Genomic DNA, 20,000 nt, shown 5'->3' on the forward strand with positions numbered 1-20,000 from the left:
GCACTTTACCGCGCTGGTCGGGGAAACAAATAAACAAACTCGTTAGTGGGACGAGTACATAAGTAGGCCTAGTTCTAAGTTGTGTTTTAGTATTATATTTGCATTACTTTAGCTTGGGTTTTGTATTATTACCTAGAAATATGCTAACCATTCCTGCTTTAGTTCCAGACAGGTCATCATAATAAGTTATTAAAACCTTCGGGACTAACCCCTTTCATTTCTGCTGCAGCAGGTTGTGCGCAACAGAGTAGACGGACATAAGATACAGTCTGAGGAGCAGCTTTATTCAGTTACCCGCAGTTGAAACTAAACCTAAGTTTCCCTCACAAACTCTGATTTGGTCGCTATTCACAGCTGAGCCGTTTATGAGTGTTTAGTCCTAAATGAAAACGATTCATACTCTCTAGCCACTCACTCGCAATTCACTGACGTCAGGTTCACTTAAAGGAGCCACACATACTGTAGGGCTAGGCTACTGTTATGTTGACTGCTGTACTATTGAGGACTATTATGAGTTCTGTCCATCATTTGGTGGTAGGTAAAATTACTGCAATAAAATTATACTTATTAAATGCTTTCCCCAAATCACTTTTCACAATTTTTTTTCAAGAGTAATATTATCGGTTATCGTATCGGTATCGGCCACAACAAACCAATAAATATCGGTTATCATTATCGGCCCTTAAATTCCATATCGGTGCATCTCTAATTTAAAACTATGAACGAAGCTGATTCTTGCTGTCCATGAAAACAGCATGGAGACTGGCTAGTCTAATCCAAAAAATGGAAATAACAGATCTTTAAATTGACACTACTGCCTCCAGTTTTTCCTCAACTTAACTTATTAAGAAGCGATCATCAAAATGTCCGGAAAACGAAACCTCTGCCGGTCACTTTGACCAGCACTATTTTTTTCAAGCAGAATCACTGGTGTGTGTGTGTGCACGTGTGTGCGCGTGTGTGTGTGAGTGTGAGTGTGTGTGTGCATGTGTGTGCATGTGTGTGCGTATGTATGTTTGTGTGTGTGTGTGTGTGTGTGTGTGTTTGTGTGTGTTGTGTGTGTGTGTGATCGCGCTCCCTTGGCAGTAAACCCAATGCTGTTTTATAGTTGCCATGGCAGCCTACAAGCCCAGCATGTCTCACTGGGATATGGACAGACAGACCTGAGATCTGCACATGTGCAGTTGGGATGGTGCTTATGTTTGATGTGTATACTACTGAGACCTGCACATGTGCATTGAGTTAGTATGGTGCTTATTGATGCACTGATCCCATGCTGATGTCAGATGTTGGTCCGATGCCGACTCAATTGGGTCAGATCTGTGTGTCATGCGTGGATGCCTACTCAATTGGGTCAGATCTGTGTGTCGTGTGGTGCCGACTTAGTTGGGTCAGATCTGTGTGTCATGCGTGGATGCTGACTTAGTTGGGTCAGATCTGTGTGTCATGCGTGGATGCCGACTCAGTAGAGTCAGATCTGTGTGTCATGCGTGTTGCCGACTCAGTTGGGTCAGATCTGTGTGTCATACGTGGATGCCGACTCAGTTGGGTCAGATCTGTTTGTCATGCGTGGATGCCGACTCAATTGGGTCAGATCTGTGTGTCATGCGTGGTGCCGACTCAGTTGGGTCAGATCTGTGTGTCATGCTTGGATGCCGACTCAGTTGGGTCAGATCTGTGTGTCATGCGTGGATGCCGACTCAGTTGGGTCAGATCTGTGTGTCATGCGTGACTTTCTTGACCACTGCTGGAGACTCCACCCCTCTGCAATCACTAGTTGATGAGCTGGAAGTGATTGGAGCCACGGTTTTCTAGACCATCTGCCAGGTTGCCCAGGCAACACCACACTTACTGTCCTCTCCTAGATGATGGATGAACTAAACACACTTCAATTCATATCTCCAACACACACACACACACACACACACACACACACACACACACAAACACACACACACAGGAGCCATCAAGGAGCCAGGAGTGCATGTGTATGTGTGTGGTTTGTTATCTGTCAGGAATCAGTGGAGGACTCATCTCTTGTAGAGACCCACTTAATGAACCAGTGAAGGAGTCATCTCTTGTAGGACCCATAAGGAGCAGATGTAAGCAGTGCTTCTGACAGTGTGTGTAATAGTCCTCACTGCTAGTGTCACTGTGTGTGTGTGTGTGTAAAGAGTGTCTGAATGGTCTCTGAGTGTGTGTGTGTGTGTGTGTAAAGAGTGTGTGTGTGTGTGTGTGTGTGTGTGTGTGTAAAGAGTGTCTAAGTGGTCTCTGAGTGTGTGTGAGTGTCTCTTAAGTATTTTTCTGTTTGTGACCTTTGCGATGTCTACGTGTGTGTCTGTGTGTGAGAGAGAGAGTGACAGAAAGAAAGATGAGAAGTATGCTTAGTGTCGCAAAATGTTGTGTGTGTGAGACTGTCATTGCTAATCAGTGAAGCCTCTGGTGTCCTGGTCATTTGATGGCTGTCTAGGTTGAATGTGTTCTATATGAAATTATCTTTATTGTTCTACATAAAATTATCTTTATTGTTCTATATGAAATGATCTTTATTGTTCTACATGAAATGATCTTTATTGTTCTATATGAAATTATCTTTATTGTTCTATATGAAATTATCTTTATTGTTTTCTACACTCATTTCCTACTGGCCAACAGTCAACATTTAAAGAATTATCCCTTCTCCCCCACACACCCAACACATAGCTCTACACATAGCTTCTCCTCCACACCCAACACATAGGGCCCTATCATGACATTCTAAAGTGCATCGTCACTCGTCAAAAGTCTATTCAAATTTAGTAGGATGTTCAGTTCACATTGGGAGGGGTTTCGTTCTCAAAAGTGGAGCGCATGGCGTAACAAGGTGTTCCTAGGTCTTTTAATCAGTCATATGGGTGTGTTTGGGGCGTAACATCATTTTAAACCAATGAGAATGACATCTGTCATTCCCTTTAACGGCGCAACGCGCGATATGTCAAATAAATGCATCGGTATTTTGGCATTCAACGGCGCATTTGAAGGAGGCTGCTTGCGAGACTGTATGGAATAGTCATTCTTAAACCATGCTTTACTAAAGCCTAGCATAGCCTTCACGCATTTGCACTCGTCTATTATTTGAACTCATTGGCAAAGTGAAACTAACTTCACCAAGGAGTCAGTCAACGACAAGACCGTTATATGCAGTTACTTTCACTATTGACTGACAATGGGTTACCATCGAAAACATAGGCTGGAAAATGCAACACTTACCCTAATGTTGCTCAAATGACTGAATAAAACAACATTTATCCTGCAGAGGAGTTGCTTATATCTCGTGACAGTGCGTCTTCAGCTGTGCTCCATACATGTCTCTCGCCTCTCCCCTAATCACTTTGCAAATGATGGTGAATAACTACTCATCATGAGATGTACAGTATTTCGTAATATCTTTATTCTAATTATGTTTACCATTGTAATCGTGCAATTTGTAATGCTTTGCATGGACGTGCGCTGGTGTGGATTCATGAATGATAGAAGGATGGTGCGTGCACCTGCCAATATGACTGTTGACATGCGCTCTTAAAATAGCATATGAACAACTCGCCATTGACTTCTGACCAGGTTTAGGTGGTGTATGATAGCGATTTTTAGACAATGCGCCAGGTCCCTCCCTAGGTTGTTAATTGCCACACCCCTGGGCGCAATGCTTAAAAAATAAAGGTGCAAAATAACGAATTCAACTTCGCGCCGGTGAATAACGAACTTTACGCCATGCGCTGGTGACCCAAAATACAGCCCATAGCTCTACACACTTAGCTTCTCCTCCACACCCAACACATAGCTCTATACACTTACAGTAGCTTCTCCTCCACACCCAACACATAGCTCTATACATATAGCTTCTCTTTGTTGTTTTGTTTGTTGTATTTTCCCTCCCACTATGTAAAGCGACCTTGAGTTTGAGAAAGGCGAAACTACCATAAGTAAGCGGGCGCCATTACTGAGCTGTTGCTGGGTAGCGTTGCGCCAGTTGCGTCCACTGGGATACCAGCCCGCGATTTATCACTGTTTCACTACTTTTTTTTATAATGTCGAGTGGGAAAACATGTTCCGTTTTCAATTGTTCCAATAGCAGCAATAAAATTACTAGTTGCAAGGATTAAAGTTCTCCGTCATAGGACGGATTTCCGTCAATTTGATTTTAGAAATGTCATATTTGAGATCGATGCAGATCCGATGAGAAAACAAATAGGAGGGGGGGGGGGACTGTCACCTTTGCTTTTCCTTTTTTAAGGCAACTACAAATATTAGGTAAATGTTTAAACACCTAATGTTCTTGAGAACTTTATGTGTCTCAATCCGTGACCGCTCAAGAAGATACGTCCTATACGGCCTACGTCAGCCATGAGTTTCGCTTTGTATGTTGTAGCTACACACTTGTCTCGGGCGTTTGCTTAAAAAAAAGAACACGTATGGAGGACTATAACGGTCTAAAAGTTGGATTATAGTGACACAATCGAGACAGCTGATGAGGTTGGCCAATCCGTTTAACTTTTTTGGATATGATATTGTGAGCTCTATGTGCGAATTCGGAGGCTGTGTTCTTTCCGTGCATCAATGTAGACACTTACTATCGCGAACTCTTGTCAGGGGAGGTCATTCATTTTGGGTGTCACCTATGACTTGAACAGATAGCCTGCTATGCCACCCGATGTAGGCTACTATTATTGTTACAGTTTTTAATCAATGCAACTAACATTATGTGTAAAGCGACGCAATATAAACCGTAGCCTATGCAATTTATTATCCCGTCTGTTATGACATACAACAATGTTTTTCACAATTTGCGACGGAAGGTTTTGACTGAGCGTGTCGAGTAAGGGGGTCAGTCGTGTTTGTGACGCACAGACAGCCTTGTAGCCTATTTTGCTTAGGCCTCACTTTTAACGACAATAGGTTGTGAGTGTATGTTGACAAAAAATAACCATACAATTAAAATAGTCAACTTAAAACTTTGCTATAAAATATTATTAATTTATAGCACAAAACCATAACCAGTGGGCCTACCAGAACCTCGCATATTAGCGTCATGATTTGTGTGCGTCTATTTGGCAAGGCCACTAGCTGTCATGGATGCGTTGTTGCTAAAGGAAGGCAGGTGTCAAAAGTTAAAAAATAAATGCAGATGGGCAGCTGTTGGAAACGGGGGAGAACTAACAAGCCATGGTGTAAAGAAATTAAAGTGCCAGGAGTTTGCTTTTGCGCGGTTCGCTGCAAGAAAATTGTTTATGGATGCAATAGGAAAACGTTTTAGCACGCCACCAATCAGAAGACCGCCATAAGGTTAACGTTCGTGCACTTCAGGACATCTTACCTGGTGCAACTAGCCACCACGACAGAGGTAGGCTACGTTTATCTATGGCTGACCGTTTTTACGTTTAGAAAGTAGGCTACGCATGTTCTTTCATAGCGCAACACGACCTGTCCTTAACCATATCGCAACCTCTTGTCAACCTTATACAATCTGTTGCTGAAGACAAAAGCGCCGTCCAGATTGTCGTTACAAATGTGCAGACCTCCTGCATGAGCACACACAGTATTGCTGCTCATTGGAAAACTGAGTTGTCTGTAAAACTCAAAATTACCATGTTATCATTAAATGCGGATGAGGCAACAAATGGAAATATGAACAATATCTAGAATGTTCTGATTTGTTACTTTGATGAGGAAATGGGAAGTCTTGCAAACTTGATTTTATAGATTTTACTTGGTGTTGAATTGCATATTAACAAGAAAAAAATCTCCCCTTTAAACACTTTTGGCCTGAAGTAATTAAATAAGAGTGTGTTAAAGCCTTTCTACAATATTGCTGCAGTAGAAAAGAACAGCAATGGCTAATCAGCAATGGTTAGGGATGGTACTAAAATATATTTTTGTTCATCAGGAAAACTCAATCTCAATCAAGAACACTCTCAATTCGCCTTATTCACATGGCGGCCATTGGCGGCTAAAACGAGGCTACAGGGTACACAAACCATAGGATTGTTATGTTCTATGCATTCACCTGTAGGTGGCATTAATTATATAGTAAGTGTACCCTGTAGCCTCGTTTTGGTTTAAACAATGGCCGCTGTGTGAATAAGGCGAATACTCCCTTTACTTTGCTGTTTGCATCTTTTTGTACATTAAAAACCAATAGGTCGCGACCGCAAAAGGGATGTTATCTCTATAGGTAGATATGAACAACGTATGACTTATGGCCTGAAAAAAGTTCAGTCAAACGATTTTTTTTTCACTTTAATCCCTGTAGTTGGAAGAAACTAGTCTGGTAGTAGCTAACGTTACCATACGGTTTGCACAGATAGCAGTTAGCTGTACATTACCCTTTCCCTTTGAAGTGTGAAAATTAGATAAACAATGGTCACAAATTAAAAACATGAATGTGTTTATTTGATATCCATTAATTTATTTATTGTTGCCAAATGGACAGATATTTGTATAGTTTCCTCGTTAGCTAGCCTAGCTAGCATAGTTATTGCTAACGTTAGCTAGCTACAGTAGTTAAGTAGATATAACACCCCCAATTATCACCACTTTTGTTCAGAAATTCTGAAACAACAATGTTTTTTAACACTTCAAAATAACATTTGCTAAATGAACCTTACATTTTTCAAAAGCCATAGGTGTATAGATTTGAACAAAATCTGGTTTGGTTCTTAACGGGAGCATTTACTGCCTGAAAAATCTGATTTTGTTTACCACACTCTGAGTGGTGATATGAGAACGCTCGTCGGATTTGTGTATAAATTAAACGTATTATTATTATTATTTATTAAAATAAGGAAAAACACAGTGTTGATATGCTTTACAAGTAAGTTGTAAAAAACTAAACACAAAAAAAAAAAAAATAGTATAGTGAAAGAAAAAAGCAGAAGAAAGCTGAAGGGGATACAGAGAATATATATGCTAATTATTCAGTCGGAAATTATTATTTATTGGTTTTTATATGGGCCACCAATGGAGCATCGCATTATCAGAAATTCTAAGCTATTTCTAACCTGTAACTTTTGTTACATTCCGTGAACATCTCCTACGATCCGCTAGCTCTCCATTCTGTAAAATCCCCTTTAAGACGGGCTCTAAAATCTCTTACCTAACACCCTAAAATCTCTGACCTAACGCCCATACGACAGTTGTCAGATTTCCAGGTTAGTAGCATTTCGCCATCTTGTGAGAAGAAAGCACCCAAAGACCATGTTATAAGTGGATATTTCAGTCTTACTTAAAACTGCACCGATTGGTGGCATTTTGGTCCCAAACTAAATTCTAGACTTGTCATCCTCTAAAACTGGACCCTTTGAACAACGTTTTGGAGGCTGTGGTTGCTGCCTCAGGGAAAGTTGATGGTGACCAGATCAACAGACCGACAGACTCCATGGATGGAGGGCTCATGGCACCTATAGAGTTTGGATGACTACGTCACATTTGGGTAGGAGCGGTCATTTTACCGGTACGCTAAAGGAAGATACAGCGATTACTAATGGGAACACCGTTAGCGTCAAGAGAAGATAAGAAAACAAATGGACGGTGATATGAGCAACTGTGAGCTGCTTCACAACGACGCGATCTACAAGAGGGCAACGGAGTGTTACTGTAATAAAATAAAGACCATTAAATGCTGTAGATTGGCTTCTGTTCTGTGGGCTGTAGCATTGAGTTTGCCTACTGATGTTACAAAGCTGTAACTTACTACTGCCCATACACACACTCGTATTAAGTTGCTTTACATCCACTGGGTAAAACAGACATAGTTATACTGTATACCCATAGAGATCTTTCCATGTTGGCCAATATTTCTGATTACGGGCTCTATCTTGGCCATCTAAAACGCAGCGCAAAGCGTATTCTTATCACAACACAAAGCATACTTACACTCAAATTTTTCATCATGTGATTCACTTCGCTATGCGCTTTATTAAACAATGCGCCCAGGGGTGTGGCAATTAACAACATAAGGTGTGGTCTGGCACATTATCTAAAAATCGCTATCTTACACATCTGAAAAGCATTACGCCACTGACCAACAAAAACCTGGTCTACAGCGAAAGGCGCATATGAAGCAAAACTGAACTGAAGTGTTATCTGATTGGCCTTTTATGTCACTTTGTTATTACGCGTATAATAAGAATTGGAGAATAATCAATAAGCAAGTTATATAGGAAATGGCCTCTGTTGCCTTATACCAGTGGTCCCCAAACTACGGCCCGCCACCTCATTTTGGGTGGCCCCCCAAAACATGTCCGTGGTATATAGCATCCGGCCCGCACGGGAGTACAACATCGTCAAACTAAAACCTCCGCAATTTCCCCCATTCATTCTCTATGGCGAGTCTTAACAGTACACATGTAATACTCTTTTTGTCCACCGGTGCCATCGAAAACGGAATGAAATGTAGGCCTACCTGCAAACAATGTAAGAGGCCTATGCTGACTGCATCAGTGCTCAAAGTATTTTAAAAGTTTATCAATTAATTGTTAATTACTATCTAACTTCTATTCAAGTCATATTTCTGGGACTTTCTGGGATAATTATTTCTATTTTTTATTCATTCATTTTATTCAGTTTTCATTTCAGTCCTCATAGTTAGAGAACTTTAAATTATTTGTAGGATATTCACAACTTGAGCTGTGTATGCAAAGACACAGAATTCAGAGTTCACACATTTTATTAAAATATACTTTTGGGACTCCCTGCTAATACTTTTGGGAATGCAAACGTTTTTATATTAGTATTATTTAATTTTACACTAATATGGCATGATGACAATATAAACACAGCTAACAATGGTATTAAATTGCAATAGCCTATGATTAAATGTAATAGAATATTCAACTAAGGTAGACTGCTGTTGTTCACAGCACTAAGCTATTTATGGTTACTGATATAGAACTACTCCGAGTCTCTGGCCCTCTCTTGGAGCCAGGCATAGTGAGCTGGCCCTCGGAAGAAAAGGTTTGGGGACCACTGCCTTATACAAATGCAGACTAATATTTGCGTAATGATTTTATACACTTTTGTATTGTGTGTGTGTGTGTGTGTGTGTGGCTGTGTGGCTGAGTGGTTGAGGAAAGAGAATGGTGAAGATATTTCGTAAGGATAAGGTTAACTAGACTAAGCTTATGTAGCCATCACCATGTCTTTGTGTGTGTGTGTGTGTGTGTGTGTGTGTGTGTGTGTGTGTGTGTGTGTGCGAGAGAGAGAGAAAGAGCGAGAGAGAGAGAGAGAGGAGAGTGTGAGTGTGTGTGTTTGACCTCATTGATATTCGCTTGGCTGTTTGACAACGCTGACTGCTGCAGAACAGTGAACATTAAGTCCTCTCCTCCCCTCTCCTCTTCTCCTCTCTCCTCTCCTATACTCTCCTCTCCTCTCCTCCTTTAGTTTTTATTTCCTCTCTACAGTTCTTTTTTATGCATCACTCATCTATTTGATTTCAGGTAGTTTGTGTGTCTGCATCTGCAGTTCGTAGCCTGTGTGTGTGTGTCTGTGTGTGTGTGTGTGTGTGTTTGTGTTAGGGCTTTCAGATATAACCTGTATATGCGGAGTTTGTCAAACGGAGGTCCTACCCTTCGGATGATTCAGATATGATGTTAACCTGCGGACCTTATACTGACCTTATACGGACCTATGTGTGAACGACATACACACACATTACAGAATCTCTGTGTGGTTGTCGAGTGAGGGGTGGGGGCTTGCAGAATTACTTGGCTATGGAACCCCAAATCTGGTTTGCGTTGGAGAGAGCATGCACAAACTTTATGGTAGCCTACCAGCCAATTCAGTAGGCTAACTCAAGACTTCAAGGCCATCATATACAACGTTTTTAAGCAACAAACAAAATACTAACATAACAGTGAAGTGGTTCGTTTTTTCATGGTTTATTTTTCCAAAAGCATCCTCTCGCCATGTGTCTATTGCATTTACATAAGGAGCTTGGAACAAAGTTGGGTTTTCTTCGTTTTCATTTTCTCTAGGCATATTTATGCTCAACAAATATCAGCGAGCTCAGCAGTGAGGTCATGAGAAGGCTATCAATGAACAGAAAACCGACCGTGTTGGCTAACAATTTATTAAATACTCCTGTTATTGTCGTCAACAACGTCGCTGTAGGCTACTGCCTTTTCAGCGCCTTTTGCTTAATGATGATTCGGTCTTTTGATTTCATTTGGCCTTGCGATGTAGTTGTAGGCTAAATCAACATGTCTCTTGCAGTTCCCTTCATGTGTTCTATCACAATGCTGTCTGCCCTCATGGACAGTAGCTCCGTGATGTCTGCATCTTTCCAGGTTGGAGATTTTCTGGACAGCACTATGCCACTCCATCATAACACTGGCATTTAAGTCAGATTTAACCACATGGACGCACGAAAGAAACGTCACCGACACGCCCTCTCACTAGGTGTGAATTTTAACCGCATGTTCTACGCTTCGTTCAGACACAGCAGATTTACATAATGTCCGGGGGAAATACTAGGGTGGGAGTAGTAGAACAACCGGCTAAATTCGGACTTCCATATGACCGGTTATGTCGTTCAGATATACGGCCCCACCGTTTAACATCCGAAGAACCTCCGGTCTTACACGTATGTCTGAAAGTGCTTTGTGTCTGTGTGTGTGTGTGTGTGTGTCTGTGTGTCTGTGTGTGTGTGTGTGTATTTGTGTGTGTGTGTGTTTGTGTGTGTGTGTTTTCTAAGAAGGCTGTCACATTAGGCAGAGTGATTGCTCCATCCTCAGCCATCAGCTAGTTTCATTACACATTACAGCAATGTAAGCACATCAACATCACTGCCCTATAAAACAGTGTGTGTGTGTGTGTGTGTGTGTGTGTGTGTGTGTGTGTGTGTGTGTGTGTGTGTGTGTGTGTGGGCAGAGGGGCTTTCACATGGAGAGCTCCAAGTTCACACACACACACACTCACACATCCTCCATGATGCGGGCGTCTCTATAGCAACAGGCGGCTGGGCTGCTGAGAGGACATTGTCTTGTTTGGCTGATGGGTCCCCTGAGGATGTGAGAAAGCAGACAGACTGCGTCTGAGGAGAGGAGGAGCAGATGGAGAGAGAGAGGGATGGAGATGGAGAGAAAGAGAGATGGAGGTATAGAGAGGGAGGGAGAGAGGGAGAGAAAGAGATAGAGTGAGGGAGAGAGAGGGATGGAGTGAGGGAGAGAGAGGGAGGGATAGAGAGGGAGAGAGAGAGGGATGGAGTGAGGGAGAGAGAGGGGGGTGGAGATGGAGAGAGAGGGAGGGAGGGAGAAATGGAGAGAAAAAAGAGCCACTACACGGATAGGCAAGTAGAGAGGGAAAGAGATGAAGAGAAGTGTGTGAGAGAAAGGAATGGTAGAGTGTGTCAGAGAGAAATCAGAGGACACGACCATGTTCTGGCTCTCTCGCCCATTAGAGTCAATAGGTGACCTTTACCTGTGATAATTACTCATTACATTACCTAATAGAATAGAATAGAATAGAATAAATCTTTTATGTCCACCAAGGTGGAAACTTTTCTTTGGCTTACCAGACATAAAAGACCGATAGACATACTGCCACATATCGTCTCAGACATATGAGTTAAAATATCATGATAACATACATAGAAAAGAATAAGAGTAAAAAAATACATAGAAATAAAAGTAAAAGAAATAAAAGAAATGGCATCTCAGTTTGATATTGTCACTTGGTTTGATTGAGGATACTGATGGCATTTGGAGTAAAGGATTTTTTAAATACACTTTTTGCCAGAGGCACTCTGTAGCGCCTCCCAGACTTCAAGAGCTCAAACTGGCTAGAAAGCTTAGGTGTCCAAACCAAGCAGAGAGGTGAAAGGTTAGCACACTTTCAATGTGTGTGGTGTATACTAGCTCAGTTATCTGGGCACTAACACCCAGACGGCTCAGTCTTCTGAGGAGACTGAGTCATTGTGAGCATTTCTTAAAAATGTACTCGGTGTTGTCTGAAAAAATCAGATGGTTGTCAACAACCGTACCTAGGTATTTAAAAGTTCCCACAGTTTCAACTGCTAGGCCATTAAGTGAAACTGGCTCTGTTGTGTCTTGTTTTTTGCAGAAGACTAACTCCTTTGTTTTTGACACATTGATCTCTAGCTCGCTATCATTGCACCATGCTTCAAGGGCCTTTATGTGTGCTAGATAGGAGGCCTTACCAGAGGGGTCAGTTTTTTGTAAGAGGCCTACTAACGCCATGTCATCCGCATATTTTATCAATTTAAAGAGGCTATCATTGATAGATAACTCGTTAGTGAATAGAGAGAAAAGTAGAGGGGAAAGGACGCTGCCTTGTGGGCAGCCTGTACTGATGGTTTGCACTCCTGACAAAATGCCATTTACACATACCCTCTGAGGGCGACAGGAGAGGAAGTCTCTGATCCAGAGAATTAGGCCCTTATCTATGTTAATTTTGGCTAGTCTTTGCAGGAGAATGTGTAGTTTAATGGAATTAAAAGCTGCGCTAAAATCTACAAATAGGACTCTAGCACATCCCGTAGGAAGTGCAAGCTGTTTTGAAATAGAGTCTAGAAGGACCAGCACAGCATCGGCTGTCCCTCTGTCACTTCTATATGCAAACTGCAGCGGATCTAACAAGTTGGTAACTTGAGAGGTCAGAATATCCACCAGAACTCTCTCCATTGTTTTACAGAATATGGAGGTGATCGCTATAGGTCGGGGGCTGGCTTTTTTGGTATGGGCCTTATTAGAGAAAATTTCCAGGACGTGGGTACACCTGCAACTAGGAGGGCGTTAAATAGCCTTGAGAAGACACCTTTTAATTGTGGGGCACAGTCTCTCAGTAAGCGGGCTTTCAGGCCATCTGGGCCAGTGGCTTTAATCGGTTTCAGTTTGGTGAGGCTTTTGTTAACAGCTTTTTCTGTAATAAATATTGGTGAACCTATGGGGAGATTTTTGCAGATGTCATCGCACTCAACCTTATCATCCACAACATCAAACCTGCAGAAGAACTTATTCATTACCTCTACAAGTCCTTGACTGCAAACTGCAGGACTGTCAGCTTTTTTACAACTTTTCCCCATTAAAGTGTTTAAGCCCTCCCAAGCCTGTTTTATGTTACCGCTGAAAAATGTACTCTCTATCTTGTTTTTATATTCAATTTTTGCCTTTAGGATACCCCCCCTTAGTTCTTTCCTTTTTTCCTGCGCTAGTTCCATATTGCCTGAGCAAAATGCAGTTTTTCTTTCATTAACTCATTGAGTGCCAAAAACGTAATATTATACGTTTTTCCTTCCCATGCGTTGAGTGCCAAAAACGTAATATTACGTTTTTAGCTTTTTTTTTTTAAATTACGAAACTAGACACTCTAACACACCTTATATGTGATTTTGGGAACTCTGATGAATGGAAATGAAATATATGATGATCGAAAACTCATCAAAACGCACAATCTGGACATTTTATCTGGAAATTTTATCATAACTCGGTTGCCGCTTTGGGTCGAATCAGTGACGCATGCACGTCATCTCAAAACCAGGCCATTTTCGTGGGTCTATCACTAGGTGGCAGTCTCGCCAGGTCTCGCTGATCACTTCCCGGAAAGTTTACAGGTAACACTTCATATTTCATGAAAGACGTTATATCCATTTCTAGAAAAAAACAGCGATTTTGATGAAAACTAGCCACTGTTTAGCTTGGGATTTCTCAGGAACAGAAGCGTGTAGAAATACACGGTTTGCACCCACTGAGAGCTTAAAGTCTCACCTTTTAAACGAGCCATTATATGTGTTCATAGCTATAACACAGAATATGCTGTAGCTGTACAAAAATCATCAACAATGGTCCAGATTGCTGGCACTCTAGGACAAAGCTTCCGAAAACAGCTTGGCATTCAATGAGTTCAGACAGATTTTTAATTGTTTTTATTATACGGCTGATACGTCTTTCATATCACTACGCAAGGACTGGAACTTCATTCAAACGTGAAAGCAGACGGTTGATCAGCTGTGTTCTAAAGAATGTTTGATTCAAGTTCAGCAGCGTGTTTGTTTTTTTTTGTTTCTCAGCAAATGCCACGATGAACGGTAACAAATAGGTTAGGTCATGTAGGCTAAAGTGTGGGGAGTTTATTATTTTGTTTTGGCAAGTAGCCGTATAATAAGCGGGATAATGTATAGAACGCCGCTCCGCTGCACGTCGGGGTCCGGTTCGCCCTGTCGGGACTTATTTTCCCAGTAATGACCGGCGTTCTATACATTATCCCTTACTTAATAAACCCAGGGTTTATTATTTTGGAATATTTTAATAATCTTTGTTTCTGACACACAGTCCTCGCAGAATTTAATGTATGATGTTATAGTGTACGTAAGTTCATTCCCATCCTGGCAGGATTCAAAGAAGGTGTCCCAATTTGTGTTTTCAAAGCAGTCCCTGAGTCGATCTTTGTTTATTTCAGATAAACAAAGTATCTGTATCTGCTTGATGGCTGGTTTCGTTGTAGTTCGTAATGAGGAGATTCCACACACACACACACACACACACACACACACTCCTGCAATTTTCCAGTGATTTAGTGAGAGAGAGGGTGGGTGTGTGTGTGTAATCCTTTGGTGTTGCCAGCAGGGCTTCATTGCAGCATGAACACTGGCAGCCTCATTAACAGTCAGTCCTGTTACCAGGGAAGTGCCAGAAATCTACAACTTGCTTCTTGCCAGCTGTGTGTGTGTGTGTGTGTGTGTGTTTAAGCCTGTGTTGATGAGTAGGTGGGTGAGGGTGTGTGTGTGTGTGTGTGACAGTTGGAAGGTTGGAGGTACTGTAGGTGGTCTGTGCACTGATGCATACATACCGTATGCATACACGAGAGTGCGTGTGGTGGATGGTTGCATGTTTTGTGTGTAGTGTGTGTGAGTGTGTTTGAGGACCTTTTATATAGATGATGTTTTGTGTGTGTCTGTCTGTCTGTGTGTGTGTGTGTGTGTGGGCTTAGATATATTCACTGATAAACAGAACAAGCTCACAGCCCTCAGCTGTAGTCCTAACAACAGCAGCCTCCAGGGCAGAAGAAAGAGAGAGAGAGAGAGAGAGAGAGAGAGAAAAGAATGAGAGAAATGAATAAAGGCGGATGAGCGAGAAAGGCGTGCACCAGGAGAGGAGATGGCTGCTGGTGAATCATTCAGAAGTAATTAAAATTCATGCTTCACATTTAAGGTAAAAGGAGCTGAAAAAGATGTTGAATATTTGATTTTGTGTGAAAACGGAGAGAGACAGGTTTTTGTGATCTGGGCTGCGTGCACACACAGATAAAGCTCTTCATTAGACCTCCCCATCTCTACTGCAGACATCTTTCAGCATGCCTGCAGAACCCACCTGAATGACAGCATTGTGTGTGTGTGTGTCTGTGTGTGTGTGTATGTGTTCTTATGTGTAGGGGTACATACGTGTGTGCCTTTGTGTAAGTGTGTAAGAACTGCACTCTCAGAGCTGAGTTTGTAGCATAGTATCCTGTTGTCAAAGTAATAAGGCCAAAATATTGTGACTGACTCTTAAAGTCTTTATTATTTTAACATGTGTAACAAGCTCACACATACAAACATTCATATACATGAACACAGACATACAAACAAACACACACATACATGCTTACATACACATTCAGACATGCTTACACACACACACACACACACACACATACACACACACACACACACACACACAGACTGTTTATCAGTATTCCAGACTGCGTCAGCCGCTATAGGGGCCGTGCTGTTGGCTATAGCTTAGCACTAGCAACAGGTGCTCATGGTAGCAACACAGATTACAGGAAACAGAGCAGGTACGTCACCCCGGCAACAAACAAATCAAAACAAACACAGACACCGGGCACCTTAAACACAAACTCATGCTGGAGTCTCAAAGTGACTGTAGTCCTGGTAACAGCTGGTCGTCAGGTGACTGTAGTCCTGGTAACAGATGATTGTCAGGTGACTGTAATCCTGGTAACAGCTGGGTGTCAGGTGACTAGTTGTCCTAGTAACAGCTGGTTGTCAGGTCTGTAGTCCTGGTAACAGCTGGTTGTCAGCAGATTGTAGTCCTGGTAACAACTGGTTGTCAGGTGACTGTAGTCCTGGTAACAGCTGGTCATCAGGAGACTGTAGTCCCGGTAACAACTGGTTGTCAGGTGACTGTAGTCCTGGTAACAACTGGTTGTCAGGTGACTGTAGTCCTCGTAACAACTGGTTGTCAGGTGACTGTAGTCCTGGTAACAAGTGGTTGTCAGGTGACTGTAGTCCTGGTAACAAGTGGTTGTCAGGTGACTGTAGTTCTGGTAACAGCTGGTCATCAGGAGACTGTAGTCCTGGTAACAGCTGGTCATCAGGAGACTGTAGTCCCGGTAACAACTGGTTGTCAGGTGACTGTAGTCCTGGTAACAACTGGTTGTCAGGTGACTAGTCCTGGTAACAACTGGTTGTCAGGTGACTGTAGTCCTCGTAACAACTGGTTGTCAGGTGACTGTAGTCCTGGTAACAACTGGTTGTCAGGTGACTGTAGTTCTGGTAACAGCTGGTCATCAGGAGACTGTAGTCCCGGTAACAACTGGTTGTCAGGTGACTGTAGTCCCGGTAAGAACTGGTTGTCAGGTGACTAGTCCTGGTAACAGCTGGTTTTCAGGTGAAAGCTGGTCTTTGTCCCTGCTATGTGTGTCTTTACCTCGGGACTGTTGCTGCATAGTCTGGAGCCCAGAATTAGAGGACTCACAGACACACACAGACACTCCCTCTTTCTCATACACACACACACACACACAATTGAGGCTGTGAAGTTATGTCCTGGGCACACAGTCACAGAGGCCCTGGCACAGACACTGGCAGAACCCGTAGACCAGGCAGACGGTCAGGCTGGTGGGCACCAGGCTGACGCAGACGATGCCGAGCGTCACACGCTGGATGACCAGCAGGTAGATGCCCAGCGGCAGCGAGCCGAAGTAGAAGCAGCCCAGCAGCCAGACCAGCACGCGTCGCACGTGGACGCACAGCCTGGACAGCGCGTCGTCCGGCTCCTGCTCCGCCCCGCCACCTGCCGAGCCCAGAGACGCCGAGTCCAGGCTGGACGAGGACGAGGAGTGCGTGGACAGTCCGTCGGCGTGGCGACTGGGGAGGCTGTCACGCTGCACCTCCAGGATGGTGATGACGAAGCAAGATGAGTCGTGTTGGTGTTCGTGGTCAGGGCTGCCCAGCGAGGCCAGGCCGTGGGGCGTGAGCAGGACCTCGCGCGGCTCCGAGCCGCAGGACGTGCGCGTGGGCCGGCGCTCCAGCCGGCCCATCAGGTTGGCGTCGTCGGGCAGCGCGTCCACTGAGAGCTGGCCCAGCGGCGTGGGGTGGCGGCAGAAGGGGCAGCTGACGCTCAGGCTGAGGCTCAGGCCGCCGGGGGAGGGGGCGAGCGCGCTGGACGCGCCCAGGTCCAGCATGCGGCGCAGGCAGCGGGCACACACGCGGTGCAGGCAGGCCAGCAGCTTGGGCCGGCGCCCGTGGCTGGAGTAGCGTTGGTAGCAGATCTTACACTCCAGCTCGTCCGGACTGCTGGGGGGACGCTCGTCTGGGTCACTCTCACCGTCCCTCTCTCCATCTCTCTCTCCCTCTCTCTCCTCCATGTCTGTCGCTCCATCCCTCTCCTCTGTCTCCAGGTCTCTCCTCTCCTCCTCCTCTGCCTCCTCTCTCTCCTCTCGGTCCGTCTCCATGGCGCTCATCTGGGACTCATGGGGACAGACAGAGGCCCCTGATGGCAGCCGGAGGAGGGCCACAGCTGGCCCTGATGTGAAGAATATAATAGATGTCAGCAGGTCAGAGAGAGAATAGATATCAGCAGGACAGAGAGAGATATCAGCAGGACAGAGGGAGAATAGATATCAGCAGGACAGAGGGAGAATAGATATCAGCAGGACAGAGGGAGAATAGATATCAGCAGGACAGAGGGAGAATAGATATCAGCAGGACAGAGGGAGATATCAGCAGGACAGAGGGAGAATAGATATCAGCAGGACAGAGGGAGATATCAGCAGGACAGAGAGAGAATAGATATCAGCAGGACAGAGGGAGATAGAGTTCTCTGTGCTTGGGGTTTGACCAGAACCACCTGATCTGTCCAGAGGCAGTGTTAGAGCATGTAGAGCATTAAGTGTGTGTGTGTGTGTGTGTGTGTGTGTGGGGGGGGGGGGGGTCAAGTGGCAGAGCACAGGTGTGCATGTATGTGTGTGGTCAAGTGACAGAGCACAGGTGTGTGTGTGTGTGTGTGTATATGTGTGTATGTGGTCAAGTGGCAGAGCACAGGGGTGCATGTATGTGTGTGGTCAAGTAGCAGAGCACAAGTGTGTGTGTGGTCAAGTGACAGAGCACAGGTGTGTGTGTGTGTACATGTGTGTGTGTGGTCAAGTGGCAGAGCACAGGGGTGTGTGTGTGTGGTCAAGTGGCAGAGCACAGGTGTGCATGTGTGTGTGTGTGTGTGGTCAAGTGGCAGAGCACAGGTGTGTGCGTGTGTGTGTGTACTATGTCTGTGGTCAAGTGGCAGAGCACAGATATGTGTGTGTATATGTTTGGGTTTATCATGCCTGTCTGCTGGGGAGCCTATGGCAGAGCAGAGGTGTGTGTGTGTTTGGGGTTATCACGTCCGTCAGCTGGGGAGCCTGCCTAAGAGCAGAGGTGTGTGTGTGTGTTTGGAGTTATCCTTTCCAACTGACTATACCAGTTACAGTGTGGTAGGACTGATAGTTCCTGAACTCCACAGAGCTCCAGTCAGGAGCCTCTAAAGGTTCTTTTGAAGAGCCCTCTGATGAAAGCTTATGGCTGTCAGCTTCTCATCTGGGCCTTTGAAGTGAGATGAGCTTTGAATTTAAAACAGTTCTCAGATTTTTAATGATCCCCGAAGAAAACTTAGGAGTTCCTGATGTCTCCCTTGAAGAGTATTTTTTTAGTTAGCTAAATAACACCTCCTTCACACATGCTCCTCCTTCCATGCAAAAAAGTATTTGTACACAGAGACAAATGCAACAAATGGTTCTTAAAGGATCATGGAGTTTTGAGTTCTTCAGAAGTAGAGCCACTAGCCGATTCTTTGATAGAACAGCGGCTCTGAAGTGTGCGTGCGTGCGTGCGTGTGTGTGTGTGTGTGTGTGTGTGTGTGTGCAGCTGTGCCTCCAATGGCTGTGTAGTACACACGTGTGTGTTTAAAGTGTGCATGTATTATTGATGCCCATGCATATCTCTATGCCCGCGCCCATGTGTAGGACTGAGAATAGCAGCAGAGAATAGCAGCTTCAGGCCCATGGGCATGAATTAAACATGCTTACAAATGCAGGCTGGCCCACGCATGGGCATCAGCTCAGCAGTGCGTCTGAATGGACCAGCATGGGCATCAGCTCAGCATTGCGTCTGAATGGACCAGCATGGTCATCATGGGCATCCGCTCAGCAGTGCGTCTGAATGGACCAGCATGGGCATCAGCTCAGCAGTGCGTCTGAATCGACCAGCATGGGCATCAGCTCAGCAGTGCGTCTGAATGGACCAGCATGGGCATCATGGGCATCCGCTCAGCAGTGCGTCTGAATGGACCAGCATGGGCATCAGCTCAGCAGTCCGTCAGAATGGACTAGTAGCACCAAGCTCCATGTGCTGTCACAACACCCTAGGACAGCTGCTCATACGCCAGCACACCTCCGTGTGTGTGTGACTGACCTGAGGTTAACAGTTGCACATGGTTGTGTGTGTAGTTTAAGTACATATAGTCTTTTGATCCTGTGAGGGAAATTTGGAATTAGTGAAAACACACTCAGCACACAGTGAACACACAGTGAGGTGAAGCACACTAATCCCGACGCAGTGAGCTGTCTGCTACAACAGCCTGCAACAGCGGCACTCGTGAGAGCAGTGAGGGGTTAGGTGCCTTGTGAGGGGTTAGACACTTCAGCCGTGCCTACTGGTCGGGGTTCAACCGGCAACCCTCCGGTTACAAGTC

At 44.3% G+C, this 20,000-nt stretch overlaps 2 protein-coding genes across 2 annotated transcripts in view; one reads left to right on the forward strand and one right to left on the reverse strand.

The window, feature by feature from the left end:
- The window catches only part of cep89 (centrosomal protein 89), a 60,687-nt gene that overhangs the window by 30,355 nt on the left and 10,332 nt on the right, over positions 1-20,000 (forward strand). The gene's annotated exons all lie outside the window — the stretch shown is intronic.
- On the reverse strand, positions 16,816-17,659 carry LOC143133282 (E3 ubiquitin-protein ligase RNF182). The gene has a single exon (XM_076293067.1). It carries the CDS (start codon positions 17,641-17,643, stop codon positions 16,816-16,818), a length of 828 nt encoding a protein of 275 aa, XP_076149182.1. The 5' UTR covers positions 17,644-17,659.

This window comes from Alosa pseudoharengus, unplaced genomic scaffold, assembly GCF_046254945.1.
Source record: "Alosa pseudoharengus isolate Yale_2024_CS ecotype anadromous, Long Island Sound unplaced genomic scaffold, YU_APseudo_1.1 YU_APseudo_1.1_scf_19, whole genome shotgun sequence".
NCBI classification, from domain to species: domain Eukaryota; kingdom Metazoa; phylum Chordata; class Actinopteri; order Clupeiformes; family Clupeidae; genus Alosa; species Alosa pseudoharengus.

Bases quoted from the DNA above. Each gene is read 5' to 3' on its own strand.
- LOC143133282 (XM_076293067.1), bottom strand. From the start codon at position 17,643: ATGGAGGAGAGAGAGGGAGAGAGAGATGGAGAGAGGGACGGTGAGAGT.